The sequence below is a fragment of the Trematomus bernacchii genome, unplaced genomic scaffold (genome assembly GCF_902827165.1).
Source record: "Trematomus bernacchii unplaced genomic scaffold, fTreBer1.1, whole genome shotgun sequence".
Lineage (NCBI taxonomy): Eukaryota > Metazoa > Chordata > Actinopteri > Perciformes > Nototheniidae > Trematomus > Trematomus bernacchii.
This window is the reverse complement of record NW_022987686.1, coordinates 954,066-980,866: the sequence shown is the minus strand read 5'-3', so window position 1 is coordinate 980,866 and position 26,801 is coordinate 954,066. Positions and strand designations below refer to the sequence as shown.

Below are 26,801 nucleotides of genomic sequence, written 5' to 3'. Positions count from 1 at the left end.
CAGGATTCCCTAAGGCCTGGCTGTGATGCATTCACTGACTTCCCCTTGAGCATACGGATAAAGGAGGTTTTGCAGACCTTAGGATGAGCAGTACAGAGACACAGACATGACTCATGTTGGTAGACGGCGGTATTTTTAAGTTATGATTTCATATAAAGAAACCTCTGTCCTCCTGGTCACCCTGGATCATCCTCAGGAAATCTAGCACCGCAGGGGTTTTTACATCCTTAGTAGCTGCTAGATATGTTTAGCCTTTAAGTATTACAGACTTGCAAGTGTCATTTTATTGGTACAACGCTTCAAGACCTGTGTAACTGAGTGACTAAATGTAAGACCAGGTAGCAGTTTTGATTCATTACCAGCCGTGAGAATCAGTTAACTGTGACTTAACACATTTTACATGAGTTCTTCACCAGTTTTCTGTAAAAGTCAAAGTTACAACAGTTTAGTTTTTTTCACATGAGATACTTTTGTATTTTTGTCATTGCTTTTCTCAGTGGTTTGGTATAGACAGGGCTTAATTGCAAAAAGGCATTTTCACATGTTCTTGTGCGCCAATCAGACTTTAATCAATAATGTGGGATATGTAATTATTTAAAGAGGCCTCTTGTCAGTCGCAACTAAACAGACAAAACCGACACAATCACACAGTAAGACTTTGACCTTTTATTTTGGCTTGTTTTAGAACAAGAAAATATAACAACTATTTTTAACGTGCCATATATTTCTGGACACATTTAGTTATTTAAATTATTCCAACAGAAACCTGGCCAAATGCAGATTTAGCCAACTACATTAAACGTTCACTGCAGAAAATTGTTAACATTTTTAAATCTATTGCGTTTTTTCATCAGCTACAAAAAGTAAAATCACAAAATATATCCCTCCATCTATTGAGGGAATTACAAGAAAGCAAAAAGGGAGATGTCATTTATTCTTTAGGGGGATTTTATTTGCAGTTTTTAGTGTAATAATGCTACATGGACCTCCAATGAAAACAAGCAGCAGCACTGTGAGGCCTTTACTCTGAAGTCATCTGTAGATGGCAGCCTTCGCTCAACCATAGAGACGACTACTGCTCCTATAGACTTCTCCTTATATTTATTTATACACAAACTGCTGCTGAGAGTCACTTCCTGTTTTCCAGATAATGATTGCTATCGATCATTTTCTAGGTTGAATGTTGATTGGTTGAATAGATGTTTACTATATTAGCATAAGGACTATTTTTCGTTGTAGTTATTTTTAACCATGTCTTGCGGAGTGACGATGTGACGGTGAGTCACTCGCAGCTGACGGACAGATCTTCAAACACTGTCCTGATGAAAGCTGCGAGGAGTCCAAATCAACACAAGGTAATGATGGTCTGACACCAAAGCAGCACAATGCTGCCTTCAAGTGTCTCAAAGTAGGCTAGTCAGCTGGATAAGATGAAAGATGGATGGTAGTTCTTGTAGTTTAAAACATATTCAGGTAAATCATTTTAGCTCAACATGTGTATTACTGTTAATTAAATTGACGTCTATGATGATTTTTTTTTTAATTAAAGAAGACATTTAAACTGAAACAGCATGATGGTTTTTTGGGGGAATAACAAAATAAAAATCACCTTTAACAGAAAATACATGATTAATTGTTTATATAATATTTTTCAAAAATGTTTAGAGCAGAAATGTTTATTAATGTTGTTAAGGAAATTGTGCGATCAAATGTGTTAACTTTGCTAACCTCTGATTAGGTCATCGCTTTGGGAGTGAACCTTAAATGTATGTGTGATCAACAGACGTGTTTAGGGGGTGAGGTTTTGCATACTGTGTCTGAGGGGTATCTGTATATCCCATTGTCTTGTAGGGTGTGATGGTTTTGCATACAGTGCCAGAGGGGGTATCAGCTGGCCACCCAGAATGATGTTGTAATGTAAATCTGCTTTGATGTCCTCTTATAAAGAGAGCCTGTTTCACTCAGAACAGTACGTTCTCTTTGGAGGAGACGTCATACTTGCAAGTATAAAGATCCTTATTGCTTTTAATACGAATATTGTGTTGCTGTACGTTTGTTACCTAACTGATTATTCTCTCTAGACCACAGCTGATTTTAAAGCTGCCACGACATTGTGTATAGTTTCTCCTACGAAGACATATTTTATATTTTTACAATGGTTTATGATACCAAGAACTAAACACTTTAAAACACCTACAACATCTTTTAATTTAATGTTTATATACTGTGGAAAAACATGCTACACAGAGTGAAGGGGCGTTACTGTAAACATGCGTTCACTATGGTTGGAAAAGGGTGTTGCACTACACCACGTAACCTAAACAGGTGTGGCAGGGATAAAGTCGCAGTATAAACTTTTACAGTGTAATTGTTTCCCACTCCTTACAATGCTGTCTGTCTGCCTGCCTCTGAACCACAGACTGTATCAACTCTGGAAAGAAAAACGCTTTTTCTGCACAGCCAAAAAACCCACGTTCAGTCCGAGATCACCTGATGTCACATATTCAGACTTAAGTTCATCTCTAGGGCTGAAACTAACTATTATTTTCATTTAAATAAATCTTTTGACTCATTATTTTCTTTAATCAAAAGGTTTTCGCTCTATAAAATGTCAGAAAAAGTGAATCAGTGTCTCCAAAAGCCTCATTGTCTCGTTTTATCCAAGAACATTGAAAAACGATTAAATAAAGTAATACAAATTAATCTAATGCTTGAACCTGCAGGACATCTGATAACAAAACAAACTCTGTTCCTTTTTCAACAAAAGCATTGTTTACCTGAAACAGCAGTTCCTCTCTTTCACTAAAGTATCCATCAGCAAGGTGCCTACCTACTAACCGCATTAACAGCTGTTTCAATAGAACCGGTGTAATCTGCACTGCCAGTAAGGCATGTGTTCATTATGAAGCGGACACAATACTAGCATTGATCCTTATCTTTCCTGTCGCCACTTGTAAACTCAGCAGAACAAAGAACTACAATAACTTGCATTGAAGAGTTATTATGAATTCACCTTCATGTTTCACCTCAAGGAAATAGTTTCAATTTAGACGAATCATGCCATCAAATAGCAGCTTAGACATCGTGGGAATTCAATGGAAAACAGTGACGTTCCTGATAGTTAAAGGGGCCATATTATGCTCATTTTAAGGTCTCATAATTGTATGTTGTGCCTATACTGTGACATGTGTACATGCTTTAATGTTCAAAAAGCTCTTATTTTCTCTCATAGCCGATCTGATTGGTTAGCTGGCCGGATCTGTTATGATTCGTCAGACCTTTAAAGATGTCTCGCCCCTAAGCCTATCACGTACAATGTGTTGGAGCGCTAGCCAATGTGATGTCACTATGTTGAGGAAGTAAACAAAGGACTACGATCGAGGTGTTTTAGCCTTTGGGATTTAAGCTATTGCAGACCATTTACATGCACAAAAAAAAACCTATAAAACATATTACAGGAAAGGGAAAACCCCAAAAAGCATAAAAGGGCCTCTTTAACCACAGTCATTTTCCTTGAAATGCCTATGAATGACACACACACACACACACACACACACACACACACACACACACACACACACACACACACACACACACACACACACACACACACACACACACACACACACACACACACACACACACACACACACACACACACACACACCACACACACACACACACACACACACACACACACACACACACACACACACACACACACACACACACACACACACACACACACACACACACACACACACACACACACACACACACACACACACACACACCACACACACACACACACACACACACACACACACACACACACACACACACACACACACACACACACACACACACACACACACACACACACACACACACACACACACACACACACACACACACACACAATGTACTTCCTAATGATTTATGAGCTGCTGTAATGAGTTCATGGAAGAGGCGGAAACATCCAAACAAAGTCAAATGACAATGCGTTATCTACAGCCAGGTTTATACAAGTGGCAAAAGGGATTTATTTAGTGTTGTTGTTGGACACATACCTTCATTTTTCATGATGTAGTGGACAATCTGCCCCACTGTGTCGTTGTTTTCACTGAGGGTGTCATTCATGTCTGGAGGAAAAGCAGAAAAATACACCACATCAAATTTGAATTATAATGTATTTAGTAAGCATTTGAAATAACAGTATCCTCAAGCAGCATGTAAAAAGGAAGTCATAAATATTTAGGCAGCATATTTCCGAGTGCAGTACAGTTAAACAAACCGTATAGCCTCAAGTGTTTTGAGAGGCAGACCCTCCGGCGTAGCTTAAGGCCCCTTTAAAAAGGGTAAATGCTTAACATGCCACCCATAAATCAGAATTCAAGAGCCCTTGTTAGTATTACAACTTGACTGTACTCCCAAAGGCTGGACTGTTTAACTGGAGCAGGAATGCAGTTCATAATTAAAAATGGAAACTATGCTGCATGATGGTATGAGATAAATAAACAGAGATAAGTGAGCTAAGGTCTGCCTTTGGGCTGCTGTCAGTAGTCACTTAAATATAACAAATTGCTTCCAAAAAGAAAGACAACAATTTCCAGTGTTCACCATTATACTGAACACCAAAAAAATTATCAGCGCAGATGTAAGGCAAACAAATAATAAGTAGGCTGAGAAATTAAATAAAATAGGAAAGCACACGTGAAATAAAAACAAAAAAGGCAAAATAATGGTAGAAAATGAGTAGCAGTAGAATAAAAGTGAATCAACTTGCAGCCAGTTATACAATAATAAGCAGTAATATTGCACCTGGACAGAGTTATTGCATTAAAAAACATATTACACATATCGTAAAGTTATAGAGATATATTCAAGTATTTTGGGACTTGTCTACTGCGCACTTTTAAGTGGCATTTTTTGCAACCCTATTGTAATTCAACACATGCAACAGAAGCTTGTGTTTGTCTATTACCCAGATAAAACAAATCGCAATTATATATATCATTTAAATATTGTGACATGTTAGCAGGATCTTACCTAGTTGCCTAGGATCAATATAATATGGGATTGTTTGAGTCCTAAACTTGCAATAAGGGGCTACTTGGGGGCAGCTAATCAACCCATAAACACACACATTCTTTTAAATAAAATTGGGATATTGTCACTAGCGAATGCATTGTATATAAAGGTGACAAATATTGCTATTTTATTAGGTCAACATCAGTCGACTCAGCCAGTGATCACCATACACTCATATCCTTTAAATGAGCAATCCTAACTGACTCAACAGAAACAGAAAATCCCTGCAGCACACTCCCCCGTGAGGCACTTCCTACAACTTCCTGTTGACCACTTCCTGTTTTTATTTATGATAGTGTTACACAGATTTATGAGAGACTTCTGGCTGCTTACGACTGAGAAAAAGAGGCGGAGAATGAATAGGGGAAACCCGATCCTTACGTAACAAGAGGAGACCGGGTGTACTGAATGACACAAGCAATGTTTTCAGATGTTTGTGTTTTTTTCCATACTCTTTTGTTGCGACGTATGAGAGAGAAAGGGTTGGGCACTCCGCAGAAAGACAGCACGGGGAAAACCAGAACGCACTTATTTATTTACATTTATCCTATTTCAATACACTTGAGGTCAAAATCAACATGATTCAAGGGCGGTTTAGGCTTTTGGTCAACATTGGGAAATGATGTTCCCCATGTTGATGCCAGGAGGAGAAATGTGCAGGTCTGTAGTACAATAACAGATAAGTTAAAAAAAAAAGGCATTACGCATGGACACGAACAAATCTGGAAAGCATGACGTAAACACTTCCTTCTTTCCATAACAATCTCATGCCTGTGATTTATGACCCATGGTAGGAAAAGGCAGAGTGCTAACATTCCCTCTCTCCGTGTGGATGAGCGTAAAGTGACACAACAGAGACGAATTCAAGCCAAGGAAACTTTCTTTCAAGTTTGGAAGGTCAACTACATTCTTCGAGAGGCGGGAAAACTCAAACACAGTCGTCATCGCTATTAAGAATGATCCGCAGATTTCAAGGGAAATTAAATTAGCGCTGTGCAGAGAATGTCTTTGCCTCGCCTCGCTGCTCAACACACCCCAGTGTTGAGTCAGAGCATGAATGGTGAGAATGCCAAAACGTCTTCCTGGTTACTACCGGCCTCCACTCCTTGAAAAGACGCAATAGAGGAACTGGGTTTAGATAAGAATCAACAAGACAATGGAGAAAGAGATGGTGATGATGACTTACTGTAAATGTTAATAGGGTTTCTGAGCTGTGATTACACATGGTTTCCAGGCACAAAGGTTGAAAAACACCACTTTAAGGTCCCCTATTATACTGTTTTTCATCAATATATTATAGGTGTCAGATATATACAAAACATGTCTCTGAAGTGTTTGGCTCCAAACACCAAACAGATCATTGCAGCATCCCATAATCCCCTCTGTTTCAGCCCTGTTTCAAAAGTGCTGATTCTCTGTCTGTTACTTTAGATCAGGGGTGTCAAACTCAATTTCATCGTGGGCCACATCAGCATTATGGTTGCACTCAAAGGGCCGGTTGTAACTTTCAATCTCAATCCCAATCTTTATTTATTTATATAGCACATTTACAATACACAATAAGAGTAAAATAATAAAACAATAATTAAAAACTAGATAAAAAGCACAATAACTAGAAAGTGTTCAACTTGTATTAAAAGCCAGTGCAAAAACTTTAAGACTATATATAAATACATATATAAATATATCATATATATAAAATAATGTATTATATTACATTATTGCCTCTGCATTGGATTATTATCAGATCGGGTAATAACTTCATAATTAACTACGTCTGAAAAGCAGAAGTCTGGGGCAAATAATTGCAAGTCTCTGCAGTGTGCATGTCACAAAATAAGATGCATTGTGGGACATGTAGTTTATGGGCAACGTGCTTCTGTAAAGCGGCATTCAACCGTATAATAAACATATTATATTCTTTGCAAGCTCTTGCGGGGCCACATTAAATGAAGTCGAGGGCCAGATTTGGCCCCCGGCCCTTGAGTTTGACACCCCTGCTTTAGATGAAAATAAGGAGCCCCTCCCCACGCCCCTCTGAGAGATATTTGGTTAGAAAGAACACAATGGTGCTCTAGGAGGAGATTCAGGTGATAAGGTGGTGGGGGGTTACCTTGGTTGGTGATTGGCTAATGGTTACACAAGCCAAAACATCGTTATGACATCATAAAGTGGCCAAAATCTGATCAGCTCATTTTCAGACAGGTTTTTATATAAATGGATCAGGACAAAAAGAGAGAGAATCTTTGTTCCTGAAACTTTCAGAGTCTCTTTACACAGCGGGGACACATGTTGATGTATAAAATACATGAAAAAGTGGATTTTGCATAATAGGTGACCTTTAAATGATGGTGTGTAAAACAAACCACTACTCCTTTTATTGACATGTTCTAGTATTATGTCATTTTCTACTAGTTTTCCCAAAGACAGACGGCATATCAACATCCCTCTGCACCTTCAGTACCTGGCACACAAAACTCATTAGATTCAGGATTCAGGAATGTGGAACCAGCCTGTGAGTCCTGGAGGGAAGGTGGGAGCATCCAGTGATGTTACTGTGATATTGCTAACCTTGAATTTCACCATCACATGACAGGAAGATGGAAACCATGCAGACCAATGAGTAATTCGGAAAACCACTGAAAATAACTTGCTTCTTCTGCATTTTTCTTCCATTTAAACGCGACAGCATTAATCGTGTGACTGAACAGAAAAGGATTTGGGTTGATATTGAGAATATGTTAATGATGAACTTGAATTGTTATGTTTATTTGCTTCGGTTGTAAAGCAACGAACGAGACGAGGCGAAAAATGTATGAACCTTAAAATTGTCCTTTAATCAAATCCCTTTTTTAAATAAGTAGTTGGCATTTTTCTGCAAAAGTAATCCATGTTTGAGCCAAAAATAGATTTTTGTATAAATGTAATGTATGGTTAAACAAAATAATATAAAATATTTTTTAATTAATGTTGACTTTTTGGACATTGGATTAAAAGAATTTCTGGATGGCACAAGTCTGAAACAGCTCTACACAGCCACCACTGGAATCTTATGATATACACTTAATTAACATTCATGTAATATTAGCGTAGTCTAATCTTTATTTAATTTTGTAACCGGGCAGAAATACCAGATTTAAACAGGATGGAAAATAAGAAGAAAAGCTGCGTAGCATTAGAATGTAGATCGGGAATTTAAATATCAATGCTATAAAAAAAGCTTCAAACTGTAAAGTTATTTTGTATAACCATTGTTGCCATACATTACGTTTTAGGGAAAAAATAATAATCCTAAAAGCACATCAACATAAAATGATGTGACCTGGTTTGTTATCTTAACCATTAGCTACCAATTTATTTTTATTTGTATCTTTTCAACTTCCTTTCCTCACTGTCTACTGAGATATATATATATGATTCTGGATGAGCAATAAAAGTGGGTGTGTACTGCAATGGAAGATGGATGCCTTCAAACAATGTGCACAGCGATGCAATAAACACATAAATCTGATCAGACAGTGTCATATGTCGGACATTGCCTCATCTCCCTCCCCCCTTCATTCAGACTCCCTTACCTCCGCCCAGCTCAGGATCCTTCTCCTCCTCCTCACACTCCTCCCCATCATTGGCCTCAGTGGTGCAGCGGTAGCCCTTGCTCTTCAACACGTGGCAGATCACCACCCCCAACAGGCCCAAGAGGAAGAAAACAGGCACGAGAACGAAGGCAATGTAGTCCGTGTGAGTCGTCCCTTCTTCACCGTCTTCTTTCCCAAAAGTTGTAGTCTGACCATCTGAAGGAAGAAAGAGAGATCATGTTTAAATGTTGTTGGAACGGGACACAGTAGAACAGAGCGCCCCTGATGGCAACCTGATATCCAAAGTGAGTCTGAGGGCACATTTTGGGCCGAGCAGCTGAAAGGATTTAAATGCTCTGAACATGACAGAGATTTCATGTTCCCTTCATGGGTCAATCCAACCTGCTGCTGTCTCTGGACTCGAACTGTGTGATTTGGTGCAAGCTGTGCCACTTTTACAGCTTTGAGGACTAACTTGATTTCAATAAATAAAAATGTATGCTAATTTTCAGGTTTATATTTGTATGTTGTGCCTCTACTACTGTGACATGTTTCCATGCTTTAATGGTTAAAAGATGATTCATTTTTCTCATACTGCCTGTGCTGCATACAGCCCCTCTTTTCACCCTGTGTCTGGAACCAGAGCCCAGTCTGCTCTGATTGGTTAGCTGTCGGCTCTGTTGTGATCGGTCAACTGCTTAGACCTTAGATTATGACGTACAATGTGTTGGAGCGCTAGCCAATAGAAGCGCATGTTAGGGCTGCTCGATTATGGCAAAAAACATAATCTCGATTATTTGGGTCAATAATTGATATCACGATTATTAAAAAACGATTATCCATTTACTTTGAAAACATACATTTATTGGAGAATTTTTTTTTGAACAGTATGTTTTTAACAGTTGATTACCATGAACTTTAAGTTTAATTCAACTGAAAAACCAATACAAAAAAAAAAGTATTTCAAAAAAGAAAAAGAAAAAGTAATAATATTAATAAAAAAATAATCGTTTTATTTCGATTACGTTGTTTTCGTAATCGTGGCAAGCCATAATCGTAATTGCGATTAAAATACGATTAATTGAGCAGCCCTAGCGCATGTGTTACATATTGATGTCTTTATATTACAGAGTAATCAAAGGAGACCAGTAGAGGCGTTTCAAGCAGGTGTGTGGGAGAGAAACTCCCTCAGGGATTTTAGCCTCTGCAGACCATTTACATGAAACCTATATAACACACTGCAGGAGGGGGGAAACCGAAATGAGGCCCCTTAGCAATAAGGGTTGCAGCAGGGTTATCGATTTGTATAGTAAGTGACAGCAGTTAGCAAAAGGACCATAAAGTTTACCACTATAGCTCGAGCTATCCTCTCCCACTCCCATCTGCCCACCGGACTTTAGACCCATCAAGGTGCCACATGGCTGGGGAGGATGCTGAACTCCAAATATTGTACTTTTAATTCAACTTAAGACCATTATTTAACAGTACAAAATGTCATTTACTTTGTTTTATCTTATCATATTGTTTTAACATTTACTTCTGCCCCTTTCACACCAACGCAACTCCGGTTCAAGCTCCGTGCTAGAGCTTTTCTGGTTCAGAACCGGTTCTTCGGTTTAGCGCCGGCTCTTTTCACACCGCTCAGAGCCCGACTGGTGCTGCCGCTGCTGCGTCATGACGTCACAGTTTACGTCGCTGAGTTTCTCCCCAACGCCGGAGCTCACCTCACAACAACGGGCCGGGGACTGCGTTGCTTTTAATCATACGAAGCCAGATTAAATTAAATAACGACTTCTCCAACCTTATACTTTTCTCCAGAGTGCCGTGGTTCATTGTTTATTAATGTGTTTCAGCGGCATTTACCGACCGCTGCAGTGCTGGCCAGCTGCTCTTCCACGAGTGTATTCTCCCGTTAGCTCCGGGTTAGCTCACACGGCTCTAAAGTATTCACTGTCTGACTGTCACACAAGCAGCTGATACATATCCCCAGTTCCCCTTAAGTGAATGTGTGTCAGTCTGAATTGACGCTGTTTGGCATCACAACGCTGTTATGAAAGTTTCTCTGGTATAACATGGGTGATGTTAGCATAGCAACCGAAGCTAAACTGACTACTTGCTAAGCAGTTTTCTACAGGCACTTTTTACCGACGTATTTTTCATTATGATTCTACTTGTGATAGTCGGACATGACAACCTGTGCAGCCCATGTATTGATTCCATCCGATAGCTGCTATAATAACAAACAAAACGTCTGCCTGCTCTCCACAATGATCAATAACAGCGAACGGATGGTCAAAGTAAACAGAATCACACGAAGCCTGGTTAGTGTTGCCTGACTTTATAAAGTGTGTTTTTTTTAACAAGTGTGTGGTTGCGTTCTAGTCACTTTGCTCAGCACTACTGCTTGTTACAACTTGTATTTTGCCGTACTCGCCTTAAGTGTTAGCTCAGGTTAATCTCGCCCCCCTCCGACGTAAGCGTGACGTATGCGGTTCTTGCTTCTAGACGGACAACTTTTTGGTGCTCGAAACGAACCGGATTCCGGAGCTATGACGCTGCTCCGCTGCGGTGTGAACAGGAAAACCCGGTGCTTTTCAAGCACCAGCACCGAACCGGCCCTGAAACACCGTTGGTGTGAAAGGGGTATTAGTGTACTTATTCCTGCATTTTTACATTTTTTACAGTGTATTTTACATAATTCTTTCCTTTTTGTCTTGAGTATCTTGTGTGTTGCACTGTTAAAGGAGCTGACTGATTTCCTTGTTTAGGACTCATTTCTTGCTCCACTTTATGTCTTGGCACAGGATCAGGTCAAAGGTCAGAGAGTAGACAGTGACCTGTGCTCAGCTATAGGCTAACGCTCTCCTGGTTCCTGCAGTTGGAAACCTCGTGATGCATTCCAGCCTAAAACACTGCGGGCTTTGTCTGACTTCCTGTGCGGTGTGTGTGAGACAGAGACACACACATTAGGAGTCAGAGAAAGACACACAGAGACAGAAATGGAAGGTCGAATCTAATCACATGTTCATGGCGTATTGAAACGTACCACCACTGTGTGTATAGGCGTGTTTTTGCATACCTAACCAGGCCTCCTGATGCACACAGGCCTCCGAGCTGTCCCTTTGTCCCGCTGTCCCGATAAATACACACTGATAAAGACCTTTGTCTGCTCATGGACCGTCCTGTGTCCTATACTGTTGGGAGCTTTTACACCAGCTGGCTGCCTCACTCCCATCCCTCTCCAAATGACTCAGAATCATCCACAGGCCAATTAGCGGATTGCATTCAAAAGCATTGAAAAGAGACTAAAAGGGTTGAATAGAGTCCTTAAGGAGGATTTAGTGTTGAGTCATGAAAATCTCTTAGCAACAGCTGGTGTCGTGATGAAAGTCCTCGCAGGGACAGCCAAAAGATATCTGAGAAACACGCACCCACATGAACGGATTCACATAGTCATTATGTTGATTTATACAGTGCCAGGGATGTACTCAATTGCAATACTTTGAGTATAGATCAAAGCGAGAACAGAAGGTCACAATCAAATCACAGACTGCAACTGCAAATCAGAGCAAGGTGACGCAGACAGCCATCTTTTTTAATGCCAAAAAATAATAGAAATGTTTAAAACATGAACCAATAATGTTGGCACTTTAGCTTGATTGTTTGTTGTCGTTCGTTCACTACAGAAATTCTTAGTTGACTGACACTTGAGATGATTTTGTGGATTCATTGATTTCAATACAACTAATCATTAAAAGCACCTTTTAAAAATCTTGTATTTACCATAAATGTGCTCACAACTATCATAGAAACAAGTTGTTTAGCATGAAAAAGTATTCAAAACATACAAATCCACAGAAGTAATCTTAGTAGACCAAGACAAAAAACGACTGATTCATTCGCTAATCGACTAATGTCGCGTTTCCACTACACGGCCTCGCTCGGCCCCGCTCGGTATGGCTGGGCCTCGTTAGGACTGGCTCACTTTATGGCGCATTTCCATTACAGTTTAGGAACTGGGGCAGTATCTATAGTAACGCAGCGTAGGCGGAGCCGTGACGTGATCTTCAGAGGACCCCAGAAAAACAACACAGCCGTTAGCTGTTAGCACTCAGAGCTCACAGCTCCTTATATATGTTCAGAAACTAGACAAAAGTTAAACAAGTACAAACCACAGACTGCCTGTGTCATGGTGAATACAGTCGCTGCTTTATTTATGTCTGTATAGGCCGTTGTTGTGAGTGTGGACGGTCGGGGCATATACTGCGTTAGCTTAGCCAATCTCCATCTAGAAAAACACGAATTTTAAAAGGTTTTTCGCCTGCCGTCTGTCTGCAGACTTGACAAAGCATTAATTCATGGTTTTTACTAACCGGTATCAGTATGTTGTTACTTCGGCATCATTTTGAAACGTGTATTACAATTAAATCACGGTCAAATATGTCCATCTTGTTGTAGTTGTTGCCCCCTTGCCAGCGACGCTCTCTCTAGTTTAGCATACTCAGCCTGACTCAGCCTCGTTGTCTCTGGCCCTGGCCCCACGATTTTATGAGGCCAGAAAAACTGTGAATTAGGACCCGCCGGCCGGTACTAGGCCAAGTGGAAACGCAACCAAAGACGGGCCGCTGACGTCACAGCCCTCTTAAACCGGGCTGCGGGCTGTAGTGGAAACGCGCCATAAGATGGTAGAGCCTTTGTCAGCTTTTATCGAAATGGATAATCTTTAACTGTCTGTCATTACATTTCTGTCCATCAACTTTCTATCTTTTAGTGACTGGTTGTTTCAGCAGCAATCAATTGTTGTCAGATTTCATACATATATCATCTTTTGATTAAAGGTGGGGTAGGTAAGTTTGAGAAACCGGCTCGAGATACACTTTTTGTTATATTCCATGGAATGCTCTTAACATCCCGATAGCAATGAATATCTTAAGTGCTTTGACAAAAAATCCATAAAAAAATGTCATCTGTGGAAGCCGTAGTACTGTAAAAAGCACGACCAATCATTTTAGCCGGCCCGGCTAAAATAACTGGATGGCCTACCTGCCTGTCAGCCTTCCATCTGTGCACAAACTTATCTCGTGCCCTCATTGGTCATGTGCGCGTTCGTGTGTGTTGGAGGAGGGGCTCTGTAAGGAAGTGGCAGATTTTCTCCGGTTGTGTATTTTCAAATTCTAGCGCACTCAAGCTGGTTTCTCCGAAATTACCTACCCCACCTTTAACCTATTTATTTAAATAAATAGTGTTTTTCAGTAATGTTTCGTGTAGTCCTACTTTTAGTTAACAACTCTAAACACTGCTGTCGTTGAGAAGTTTGACTCTTTCTATTAAATGAACACACTAGTCAGGTTTATTATCAATCAAAATAACAGCGTCTACAAATAAACTGGAGAAGAAAAGTGTTCATCATGACATTTGGATGAAATATGAGAAGTGATTCTGGCAGTAAGAAAATATGTTTGACAAGAGAAAACAATATTACTCCACTTCCTCACTCTGGAGAAAAGTATATCCTGCTACAATATCAAATCCTTGAACTGAAACATCCTCTGCAGCTGAGCGCAGAAGGATAGGTCAGCATTACTCTTCTGATAGTTTCATTTCCTGCAGCTTTACGGAGGATTTACCCTGTACCCGGTTATCGACGTCTCTGCTGCCACGGCTTCTTTCACAAATTGATGTTAAGTCAATCTCTGCAAAAACACACAAAAGAGAACAATTCGTCACGTCTTTGCCTTTCCCCTCTTGAACTTTAGATGCACAAATGGTAAGCTACTTTAGCTATTAATAAAGACAAAGTGAATTGCAACACTGCTGGTGCGTACTAGGATATTTGAATCTTGAACTTTATACGACTTCTGCTCTTTCTTTGCACAAGACCATCACTCATTAGCTACAGTATCAGTGGATACAGCTATTGATCCGCAGCCTAAAGCCAAAGGTCCTCTCAGAAAAGAGGATGTGTCTTACTGCTGAGACTAGCAGACAAGACCTCCAGACTCTATAGAACCACATGCGTGTGTTTCCTGACCTTAATTCCCGTTTCATTTGAAGTTTCGGATCATTGCAAATTGCACTTCTTGGTCATGTCTTAACAAGATCAGGAGATCAGAAATGAGAGTTTGACCCTTTAATCATCGACCCCTCAGCTCCTTCCAGTCAGTAATCCGATCCTCAACTAAATATAACTGCATTATTCTCCTCCATTCACTCGTCAGAGAGAGCGGAAATGGAAACGGTTCGATTTCCTCCCCATTGACCACTTTTTGGCTGGTTAACAACATCAACGTTTCCAACTACTTTATCTACGTCAAACTTTGAGGACTTCAACCACATCTCAAGAGTCAGCCATAATGCACAATGTTGTAGCGTTGACAATTGGTCCTTTTATTAAAATGATGCACACAACGCAATCTTTTATACATAATCATCAGTAAGGAAGATATAATGTCTAAGTGGGCAAATGATTGAAATTTGAAAATGACATCAATTTAGCGTTTAGTATATAGCAATGATATTGTAAAATAACCAAAATCTAAGACAATATTCAGTCTCATTTAACAATATCGATACATTATCAATATATTGCCATGCCCTATAAGTGAACATATATCGCCAGACAAGGCTCTTAATTCTTATCTGGTCATGGAAAGAAAATGATTGGTCAATTAAAAGGTGTAACTGAAAAGCTGTAACAACTAAATATGAACTGCTGAAAAAAATACAAGATACAGTCAAATGTTAATCCCATAAAGAGTTTGTGGCCTTTTGCTCTGCACTGAATATGTATGGGTTAAAAGGCTCTTCGTGGCTTACCATTTCCTCCCATTCAGGAACTCATGAGCAACTAAGAAAGCAAATCTGAGACCCTCTGACATAAACTAACCCCATCTCTTTTCAAATTACATGACGGAGCGGTCTTTCATGGTTCGTTATCCATTTAGTCTATTAAGTGATCTGAAGTCGACACGAAACCTCTCTCGAAACTGGGAGAGAAGCCAAGATCTCATTAGGCGAAATATTCCTCTTGTGCTAGCTGCTAATGGCTAAACCAAAGATCTTTCCAAAGAACTTCTACAGCTCTGCATATTAGGAAGTGTGCACTTGTTTGAAGAGTTGTTCAACTGGACACTGGAGACTGATCAGTGAGTAGAAATTCTAATTCAACTTGAGGGATGAGATATGTACTGCATCCTTTTTGAAAGGATCCAGTTTCATGCAGGTATTCAAATAAACAATCGAGAATTAGGTCAGTGGTCTACATCATGTGACCGTCTACAAAACGGTCACATGATCACACTGTCTTTATTATTGAGTAATCTGCTGGTTATTTTCACAACAGATAAAGTGAAGACAATTTTTGTTGTCAATAATATAATGTGAGAACATAGTGAAAAACTATTTCCTTAAGCCAGAGGTGACATCTTTGATTCACAAAGCTAATAAAAAGCAGCTAATCATCACAATTGGGAAGTTATAAGTAGGGGAATCTTTTGCTTTTAATAATAATAATAATAATAATAATAATAATAATAATAATAATAATAATAATAATAATAATAATAATAAATTAAACTTGTATAGCGCTTTTTTTTTTTTGGCTAAACAAATAAGTGTAAGAGAAATGTTTATTTTTAAAGATTCTTGTTTTGGTTTTTATTATAGAGATAAATAAACTGTAAAGTGGGAGAGGGGTAGGGCCGTAGGGGTGACGAGAGGCAGCAGAGGGCCGCAGTTCAGATTTGAAATGTTTGTTTCCTTTTGTATTCCTTTTGCAACCTTTTTCTCTAGACCTTTATGGGGGTCCCGAACCCAGGTTGGGAACCACTGACCTAAAATACAACATGTGCCTCATTGCGAGTGTCAAGATCACTTTTAGAAGCACTCAGGGTGTGTATGATGCTGCGGATTAGACAGCTGGAAAATAGAGTTTGCTCACACTGTGTATACAGAGCACACACATTTGGAGTGTATTTTTAATACTAAACCTACGTGCTGGATAACTGGGTCTAATTGAATGAGCACGAGAATTCAGCCTTGCCCTTTTGCAAGTCAAAGACTCCTGCGGACTCTCCATGGAAAATTGAAACAGGCCCGGAATGTTACAGGTTAGGAAAAGACACAATATGGAATAAAAGAGACTGCTGACTTGAGTATTTGTTGATGCAGAGACACATACAGTATTCTTCTCTGACATATAAATACTTTGAATATCTCTTGTACTAGTAATGGTTTAAACAGGCACGTGCACTGTCAACATCTGTTACGAAGTTCATATGAAAAGTAGATTCATTCTACACCAAGGTCCTGTAATAAAAATGGTATTAAATATTTTTACTTTTTCTGCATGTAAACGGTCTGCAAAGTCACAAACCCTCAAAGAACACCCTGTAGCGAGTAAAACTCTAACAGAAAAGACCTGTCTATGCTGCCCCAGAACGCCTCGTTGGAGATTTCTCTTTTTCTTCCTGGGTACAGTGACGTGACCATACCCAAATGGACCCATTGGTCGAAATGGACCAATCCGTGGAGCTCCTCACACACACACACTCTCTCAGCGGCGAAACTGTGACGCGCTGGGGTGGGGGGGGTGCTAGTGGAGCCTTGCAGCAGCGAAACTGTGGCGTGCTTACACTGTAGGTTTAAATCCTATCTCTCTGACAGACATCAATTAATCTCCATTAACAACTCCAAATCCTCCACAGCCTTATTCCACCTAGCTTAGCACTTTCTACTTTTGTTTTTATTTTGTTTTACTTGCATGTAAGCGCTTTGAGCACCAGGAAAAGCGCTTTATAAATGTAATGTATTGTTATTATTATTAGGTGCGACGCGTTTGGGGGTGTGGGTGCTAGTGGAGCCTCGCAGATGGGGGTGCTGCAGCCCCCTCAGCACCCCCCCCTTCCCGCGTCCATGGTGCTCAGGCTGAGTTCAGGCTGAGTTTCGCGATGTCTCGCTGTCTCGCAGACCCCATGCAGCAACCAGGAAACGACACCAGTAATATAGCTCACACTGTCCCCTCCTCACAGCAGCGAGCCGCGCAACGTCCCGCCAACACGGCACCCAGACCCCACGCAGCATTCTCACCAGTTTGTCCTTACTGGTGTCATTTTCTGGTTGCTATTGTAACACATAATCACTGATGTTCCGCTGTAACGGTGGTGGACTCATCAGAACAGAGTGGGCAAGCTGACCAATCAGAGCACACTGGGCTCACAGGGAGGGGGGGGGCAGGAGCTCCAACAAGCCGTGTAGGACAGAGAGTGAATACACATACTATACAGAGATGCTATTAGATATTGTTACTATGCAAGGACAAGTACTATAAGTGGTTGCCTGTTATAAATACCTAGGTATCTGGCTTGATGATTGTCTTACTTTTAAACTTCATGTCAATAACCTGCTTAAAAAGCTGAGGGTTAGACTAGGTTTCTTTTTCAGAAACAAGTCCTGTTTCTCACTTGAGGCCAGGAAAAGGCTAGTCACTGTGACCTTTTTACCTGTGCTGGACTATGGTGACTTGTTGTATATGAATGCACCTGCCCATTGCCTGAACAAGTTAGATGCCGCCTATCACAGCGCACTGAGATTTGTCACAAATTGTGAAGCACTTACACATCACTGTACCCTGTATGCCAAGGCAGGTTTGCCATCACTTACTGTACGGAGGCTCAGTCATTGGTACACGTTTATTTATAAAGCTTTGTTGGGTAAACTCCCGTATTATATCTGCTCTCTGATAACACAGAGAGTTGCAAGCAGCTATTGTCTGAGATCGCATGATGTAGTATTGTTAGATGTGCCAAGAACAAGGACTGTCTTAGGTAAGACAGCTTTTATGTGCGCAGCTCCACTTGCTTGGAACAATCTTCAGCAAGAATTGAAACTGAGCAATTTCATTCCTCTGCATGTTTTTAAAGCTAGGCTAAATGAAATGCTCGTTGATACTATGGGTACTTGTAAATGTCTATAACTATGTAAATGTATCCTGTAAATATAATGTATGATGACCTTTATTGTTTTATGTTTCATGTGGAACCTATATGCTGCAGGTCTCCCTTGAAAAAGAGATATATGATCTCAATGGGACCAATCTGGTTAAATAAAGGTTTGAAATGAATGCTGTATGAGAAACCAATGTGAGTTTGGAAAATTGCACAATATAAATATATTCTAGTAGACCTCAACAATGGAATTATGATCAGTAGAAATGGCCATGACATGGGACCTTTAAGTTTGAACTTTGAACAATGTAATGAGGTTTTTTTTAGTTTAACAGGTTTAGTACACAGAAATTACAGGTTTATGAGTAGTAAAACTACACTATAAGTTAGGGTGAAATAAAGCCTGTATAAAACATCTGTTGGATAAATTATAATCTTAGAAAAAAATTGTAATTTCGTGTATAAAGCAACACTTGAACTGTGTTTAAATGAAACCACCATAATGCTACATAAATGGAACAACAGAATCATGCCTTAAAAGGTTAATTAAAGTCATTACATATCTTTATAATGTGCTTTGTTCAATGTGGCATTTTTAGGCAGTTTATCAATTTGTCTTTTTCCACATCTTCCTACACACTGACCCCATGATGACATCTTGAAGTTTGGGCTGATACGCAGCAACTTTGTACAGTAGATTTTTTTCAGGACATTTGATTTAACTTTGTATGCTAATGTTAGTGGTCAGATTTTCAAGAAGCATTTGCATTGGCAGCAACACACGGGTGCCCTTATTACGTTAATTGAATAAACTCAGACTATTTTAAATGGGAAAAAAAACATTCTGAGTAAAACATGACGGCTTTGCCTGTGCAGCACTGCTTCAACTTTTCCACACAAGAGAAAAAAGCTTGCAAACTTACGCGTATTGGCTGTAGTATCGGCCATTGATGGACAGAAGCTAACCGGAGGGCTGCTGCTGATGTTTTGGACAGCCGGCCGTTGTCGTGGTCAAACTAAACCAAACTGAAAGGAGGGACTTTCTGCAAACATCCACGTATTTCCTGATTCCCAAAGAGTGCATATACGCCCTAATCTTAAAGTGGTACTCCCCAACTCCATCTATCAAAGAGTAATACACAGGCAGCGGGAACGAGAGGGTTCACTCATGCTACTTCCCTCTTGGTTTGTTGTTCATAAAAAAGGCAGTTTTTGGGCTGAAAAGCAAACTGCAGGCAGTTTGCTTTTCAGCCCAACTGTATACTGTTTATCTCAGACGCGGAGGGATACTGAGTTGTTGTGAAAAGTAACTTACAATTCTACCCGTGGTATACGCTCAGTATACCACGGCTAAGAACCAATCAGATTGCTTGATTTTACTTGTCCGTTTTATAAATGTAAATAGACTAAGATATACAAGAACGGAATGTAAAATAAAATGTTCTACAGTTAAAGGTGGGGTAGGTACATTTGAGAAACCGGCTCGAGATACACTTTTTGTTATATTCCATGGAATGCTCTTAACATCCCGATAGCAATTAATATCTTAAGTGCTTTGACAAAAAATCCATAAAAAAATGTCATCTGTGGAAGCCGTAGTACTGTAAAAAGCACGACCAATTATTTTAGCCGGGCCTACCTGCCTGTGCACAAACGTATCTCGTGCCCTCATTGGTCATGTGCGCGTTCGTGTGTGTTGGAGGAGGGGCTCTATAAGGAAGTGGCAGATTTTCTCCGGTTGTGTATTTTCAAATTCTAGCGATCTCGAGCCGGTTTCTCAAATTTACCTACCCTACCTTTAAGTAAATACTGCAATAAACACTAACTGCAATTAAACAAGTAATATTCAAACGAGCTCAACATTGACTACAAGTCATACCACATCATTTGGACATTATGTTGTATTAGCCTTGAGTAAAATGAATGTAAGTGTTTTGCATAATTCTCTAGATTAAGGCGCCATCTACAGTATGCAAAGCACCTGTGTCACAGTTGTTTAAAATGTCATTTCAGAATTGTAGGCTAGTACAGAGAGAGATGATTCCTACAGTATGCTTTTCTTAAGATGCAAAGCTCTAATTCAGTTTTCTGAAACAGGATGTGAAATCTTCATATAGGCCTTTTTCAGCCAAGTGTATGCACATTGAAATATGTTGCCTCAATTTAAGAGACTTTCTTCTTTGGGAACTGCACTTTAAAACCCCTTAGGCATCAAGAGGAATCAAAACAGGAGAAAGACACAACACATTGCGCAGAAAACCCTGAAGAAGTATCACTGCACCCGCCTGAGGAATGTTCTGATTATGGGAGACCTATGACACAAATGGAGGAGTCTCAACTGCCCGTCACCCCCCCTGTCAACGCCTTTGAGGATACTCTTCATTCATCCCCCAGCTCTCTCTACTCTCCGCTCACCCTTTCACCCTCGCCCTCCCCCCTGGAGTTCGATGACCGCATGAAGGCGAGATGCAGGGTTGGCAGCATGTCCTTTACCCCCGCCCCTCAACGACGCCCACCAAAATCACCGAAGACAAGCCTACGTCAACCACCTCCCCCCCTGGCAGCATCTCCTTTACCCCCGCCCTTCCACAACGCCCACCAAAATCACAGCAGAGACGCGCACCATCTCCCCCGTCTTCATCACCGTGCCTACGTCAACCACCTCCCATCCCTTCAAGAAAGCATCTGCAGTCTCCGAAGCCTGATAAGGATGTGTGTGTACAAAACGCAACAAACTTTTACTGATATGTGCTGGGTCCAGGCTCAAGGGCATATGGCACTCTCAACTCTTTCCAGCACATGCCGGGGCCCTGCCTGCCAGTAGCTTTGCCGATATCTGTGTTGATAGGTAATAGATTAAGAGCGGTAAATCAGCTTAGAAACAGGAAGTGCTCAAACGTTTGTGTGAGGTTATCAAATTTAGCAGTGATTCCATGTCAGCCACAGCTTGTCACAACATTTTTTACTGATAGTGTATTTAACAAACTTAAACTAGCTTTATTAAATGTCAGGTCTTTGGCAGGAAAAACATTTTTAATCAATGATTTTATCACTGAGCACAATCTCGATTTTATGTTTTTAACGGAAACTTGGATTGAACAAAATAACAGTGCAGCTGTTCTTATCGAATCAACCCCTCCCAACTTTAGTTTTATGAGTCAGGAAAGAATGCATAAGAAAGGGGGTGGAGTTGCTATTTTGTTCAATGATTCCATTCAATGCAGGAAGACATCTTATGGGGACTTTGCTTCTTTTGAATATGTGGCCCTTCAGCTGAAATGCTCCTCTCGAGCTCTGTTCCTAAATATCTATAGACCACCCAAATACTGTGCAAGCTTTTTTGATGATTTTACTGAACTGCTGTCTATAGTGTGTATTGACTTTGACCGTTTAGTCATTGTTGGTGATTTTAACATCCATGTTGACAACCCCCAGGACAGAGGGGCTAAAGAACTGTTTTGTGTTCTTGATAACTATGGACTGACTCAGCATGTGGCGGAGCCCACGCACAATAAGGGGCATACTCTGGACTTAATTATCTCAAAGGGTCTGAATATCTCAAAGGTTGTGGTGACTGATGTTGCACTCTCTGATCATACCTGTGTTTTCTTTGAGAGCTCTATTTCTGTTCACAAAAATGTTCAGAAAGAGGTAACCACAAAGCGATATTTAACAGAAAATACTAGGGAAATGTTTACTCCGAATTTTTCATCCACACTTGCCCCTGCTAACATCTCAGTAAATGAGCTAGTAGATCATTTTAATTCAAAAATTAAAAATGTTATAGATACCATTGCTCCAACTAAGGTAAAGGAAGTGATTAGCAAGAAAATATCTCCATGGAGAAAGGCCATGACCGTGAGAACAGAAAAAAGAGAGTGTCGAAAAGCTGAACGTAGGTGGCGAAAAACAAATCTCCAGGTTCACTTTGAAATCTATAAAGAGAGACTTGGCCTTTATAATTTGGAATTGAAAAACGCACGACAGTCTTTCTTCTCTGACATCATTACCAAAAACAAAAACAACGCACGTGCCTTGTTTGCTACCGTCGACAGACTAACTAACCCCCCAGTGTCAGTAGCATCTGAATTTCTATCCACCAGGGCGTGCAATGATTTTGCCTCCTTCTTCACTGACAAAATTCAGAAAATTAGACAAGCAGTCAGTGCCTCTACATCAGGTACAGCAAATGTTTTGTCCCTATGTCCACCTAATATCAATTCAAACACCATGACACAATTCCATCAGATTAATGGTAAAAACTTAGAGGACATTATTCAACTTCTGAAATCCTCCTCCTGCTGCCTTGATATTATTCCAACAGGATTTTTCAAAGATGTTTTTCCTTGCATGGCCTCAGATCTACTTCATATAGTAAACACATCTCTTCACTCAGGTATTTTTCCAGAGGCCCTGAAAACTGCAGTCATTAAACCGCTCTTAAAAAAGAATAATCTAGATGCCTCAGTAATGAACAATTACAGGCCAATATCAAACCTGCCATTTCTAGGTAAAATCATTGAAAAAGTTGTATTTCAACAGTTGAGTAACTTCTTGCATTTAAATAACTGTTTGGATGTGTTCCAGTCAGGATTTCGTCCAAACCACAGCACTGAGACTGCTCTTGTAAAGGTCTTCAATGACATCCACTTAAACACAGACAGTGGCAGAACTTCAGTGTTAGTATTATTAGATCTCAGTGCTGCGTTTGACACTGTTGACCACAACATATTACTAGACCGACTAGAAAACTGGGTGGGACTTTCGGCAACAGTTCTAAATTGGTTTGAGTCCTACTTAAAGGACAGAAAAAACTTTGTTTCTATAGGTAAATACACATCTGAGTTGACAAATATGACATGTGGGGTACCTCAAGGCTCCATCTTGGGGCCTCTTCTCTTTAACATCTACATGCTACCACTGGCTCAGATAATGAAAAACAACAAAATAAGTTACCATAGCTATGCGGATGACACACAAATTTACGTGACAATTTCACCAGGAGATTATGCTCCAATTCAAACACTGAGTAAGTGCATTGAACAAATCAATGACTGGATGTGTCAGAACTTTCTCCAATTAAACAAAGATAAAACTGAGGTAATGGTTTTTGGAGCCAAGGCAGAACGTGTGGGAGTTGGCGCTGAGCTTCAGTCTGCAATGTTCAAAACAACAGATAAAGCCAGAAATCTAGGTGTAGTCATGGACTCTGACCTGAGTTTCAACTGTCACATTAAAACAGTTACTAAATCAGCCTACTATCACCTAAAGAACATATCTAGGATTAAAGGACTAATGTCACAGCAGGATTTGGAAAAACTTGTCCATGCTTTTATCTTCAGTAGACTCGACTACTGCAATGGTGTCTTTACAGGCCTCACTAAAAAATCTATTAGAAAGCTGCAGCTAATTCAGAACGCCGCTGCTCGAGTCCTCACTAACACTAAGAAAGTGGATCACATCACTCCTGTTCTGAAGTCCTTACACTGGCTTCCTGTGTGTCAAAGAATAGATTTCAAAATATTGTTGCTGGTTTATAAAGCTTTGAATGGTTTAGGCCCAAAATACATGTCTGACCTACTGCTAAATTATGAACCATCCAGAACTCTCAGGTCTTCAGGGACTGGTCAGCTTTCTGTCCCCAGAGTCAGAACTAAACATGGTAAAGCAGCATTCAGTTATTATGCTCCAAATATCTGGAACAAACTCCCAGAAACCTGCAGGTCCGCTGCAACTCTTACTACTTTTAAATCCAGGCTGAAGACTTTTCTTTTTGCCGCTGCTTTTAATTGAACTATTCACATCTTAAACTGAACTGTAACTTTTAACTTTTATCCATGTATTTTTTCTTTTAATGTTTATTTTATTATCTTTTTTTTTTAATGACTGATTTTAAATGCCATTTTTAAAATGTCTTCCATTTTTGTAAAGCACTTTGAATTACCTTGTGTTGAAAGGTGCTATATAAATAAACTTGCCTTGCCTTGCCTTGCCTTAGGCAAAGGTGACATATGTGATCTTGGGATATTAAGATAACTCTTCAGTGATTAAAGAACCTCTGTTTAAGATAGTCCAAACAACATCAGCAATAAAGATCTGTGAAGCAAAAATCTAACAAGAAATGTTCATGTGGTCAACTTTTTAAAAAAAAATCAATATAAAATGCTGTAAATATCTGTTGACAATGAGTAGTGTTAAAAAAAAGCACTGTCAGCAGGATTATGTGCAAAAAAAGGTTTTAATTTACAAAAATATGTTTGGAAAAAGGCAAAAGGTTAAAAAAATAAGCTGAGAAAGACCCTGCTGCCTCACTCCAAGCTGCCACGTATTTCCTTTTACTGTAACCCAGTAAAATAGTTTTCCCATTACTTCCAAAATTGGCAGAGACCTCCGTGACGTCACTCAAAGTTTAGAAAAGCTGATGACACTAACCTGCGTCTTCACTATCTATTAATAGCAGATGATCTGATACCAAAGAAAGGTTTAGCCCGTTAGATGCTAATCTTGGGAAGCACAAATAAAACTAATAAGAATACAAATAAATCAATACCTAATGTCATTTTTAAGTTACATTTATTACTAGCATTTTCAAGTTTTATTGCACCATAGTGTTTTCCCTCCTACGAAGTTAATGTTATGCAATGCTGCCTTCTACTGGACACACTCATGCTTACATTTGGATCTGCATGCCTACTTGCAGTATGAATTATATTACATTTAATCTAGCTGATGCTTTTTCTCTAAAGCAACATACAATAAGAACAATAAACCATTAAGATACAAACTTAAACTGCAAGAATCATGCAGGTTTATTCTCTTAAAGTGAGCCACACCATTGTTGGTGCATGTGCATTAGCTTTAAATAGGCTTAACTTTGTAAGTGCTATTAAAGGTGGGGTAGGTAATTTTGGAGAAACCAGCTCGAGTGCGCTAGAATTTGAAAATATACAACCAGAAAAAATCTGCCACTTCCTTAAAGAGCCCCTCCTCCAACACACACGAACGCGCACATGACCAATGAGGGCACGAGATAAGTTTGTGCACAGATGGAAGGCTGACAGGCAGTAGACCATCCAGTTATTTTAGCCGGGCCGGCTAAAATTATTGGTCGTGCTTTTTACAGCGCTACGGCTTCCACAAATGACATTTTTTTATGTATTTATTGTCAAAGCATTTAATATATTCATTGCTATCGGGATGTTAAGAGCATTCCATGGAATATAACAAAAAGTGTTTCTGAAATAAATTACATACCCCACCTTTAAACCTAACAAAAAGACATAGGCTATTCTATAGTATAGAATATGTCTTTTTGTTTAATAGCCAAGTTGCGGGGAAAACAGGTGGGTTATAAATATGAATGTATGCATGATTTAGCATGCAAATGTATGCACTGTGCAAGATGTGAAAAACATAGTTGACATTAAATGATTTCACACGTCAAATGTGAAGTTCACATGGATTGGGTTTCACAAACACGTGACTTACATTTAATGGTATGATTTATTTGTAGCATGTATTATTGCCTTTGTAGCCTGTCTATTACTTTAAATTAGGTACCTTTAGAGTGGTTAACATGATTGTGGTTAACATGTTTGCAACAAGAAGTGGACTCAAGCACATGTTGGCACCTGGTGCAAAACACCAGACAGACAGAGATCAACGAATGAAAAGCTGCAAATCAAAATGAACAGGACACACAGATGAAAACCCACATCAACATAATCATGACTCAAACATCAGAAAATCTGCCGAGCATGATATTATTTTTTGTTTTGCACTTCTCCTTTGGAGTAAATTGATTCCTTCTCAACAAAGGGTTAATGTTGTATTATACATTGGTAATATATTATTAACAGTATACACTCTAGTCAGACCTGTACTAGTGAGTAAACCTGCAGATATATGCAGCTGTACAAAAACCCAGTGGTTAAGTCTCCCTGCAACTTCCAGTAAATAAACTCAGAGAGATGCACGTCAACAAATAGCAGAAAGACCAAATAACAGTTAAATCTGAAGAAAGTAGCACATTTGGACAAAGGCGTAAAGAACAGTCTTAATGTGGGGCTCACGTGGCACTATGAAGGGACAGATAGAGTTGTGCATGCATAAGAATATGTATGTTATTTTGAATAATTTTCCAACTCAGTCAGTAGGCAAATACCAGTTTTCACTCGACTGCTTTACTTAC

The 26,801-nt window shown here is 39.7% G+C and overlaps 1 protein-coding gene across 3 annotated transcripts in view; it reads right to left on the bottom strand.

Moving 5' to 3' along the window:
• Positions 1 to 19,661, bottom strand: part of rell1 (RELT like 1) — a 29,033-nt gene extending 9,372 nt beyond the window's left edge. For 2 of the 3 annotated variants that reach the window (XR_004556511.1, XM_034136984.1), the window contains exons 1-4: positions 19,534 to 19,661; positions 14,294 to 14,359; positions 8,667 to 8,882; positions 4,071 to 4,142 (exon numbers count right to left, since the gene is read on the bottom strand). Coding sequence is in view for 2 of the 3 variants with exons in the window: in XM_034136984.1 (XP_033992875.1) it covers positions 4,071 to 4,142; positions 8,667 to 8,882; positions 14,294 to 14,359; positions 19,534 to 19,558 (379 nt within the window). In the remaining variant the exon portion in view is untranslated. The remainder of the gene's footprint in view (positions 1 to 4,070; positions 4,143 to 8,666; positions 8,883 to 14,293; positions 14,360 to 19,533) is intronic. The other variant, XM_034136985.1, reaches the window with a different exon arrangement.
• Positions 19,662 to 26,801: the final 7,140 nt, after the last annotated feature.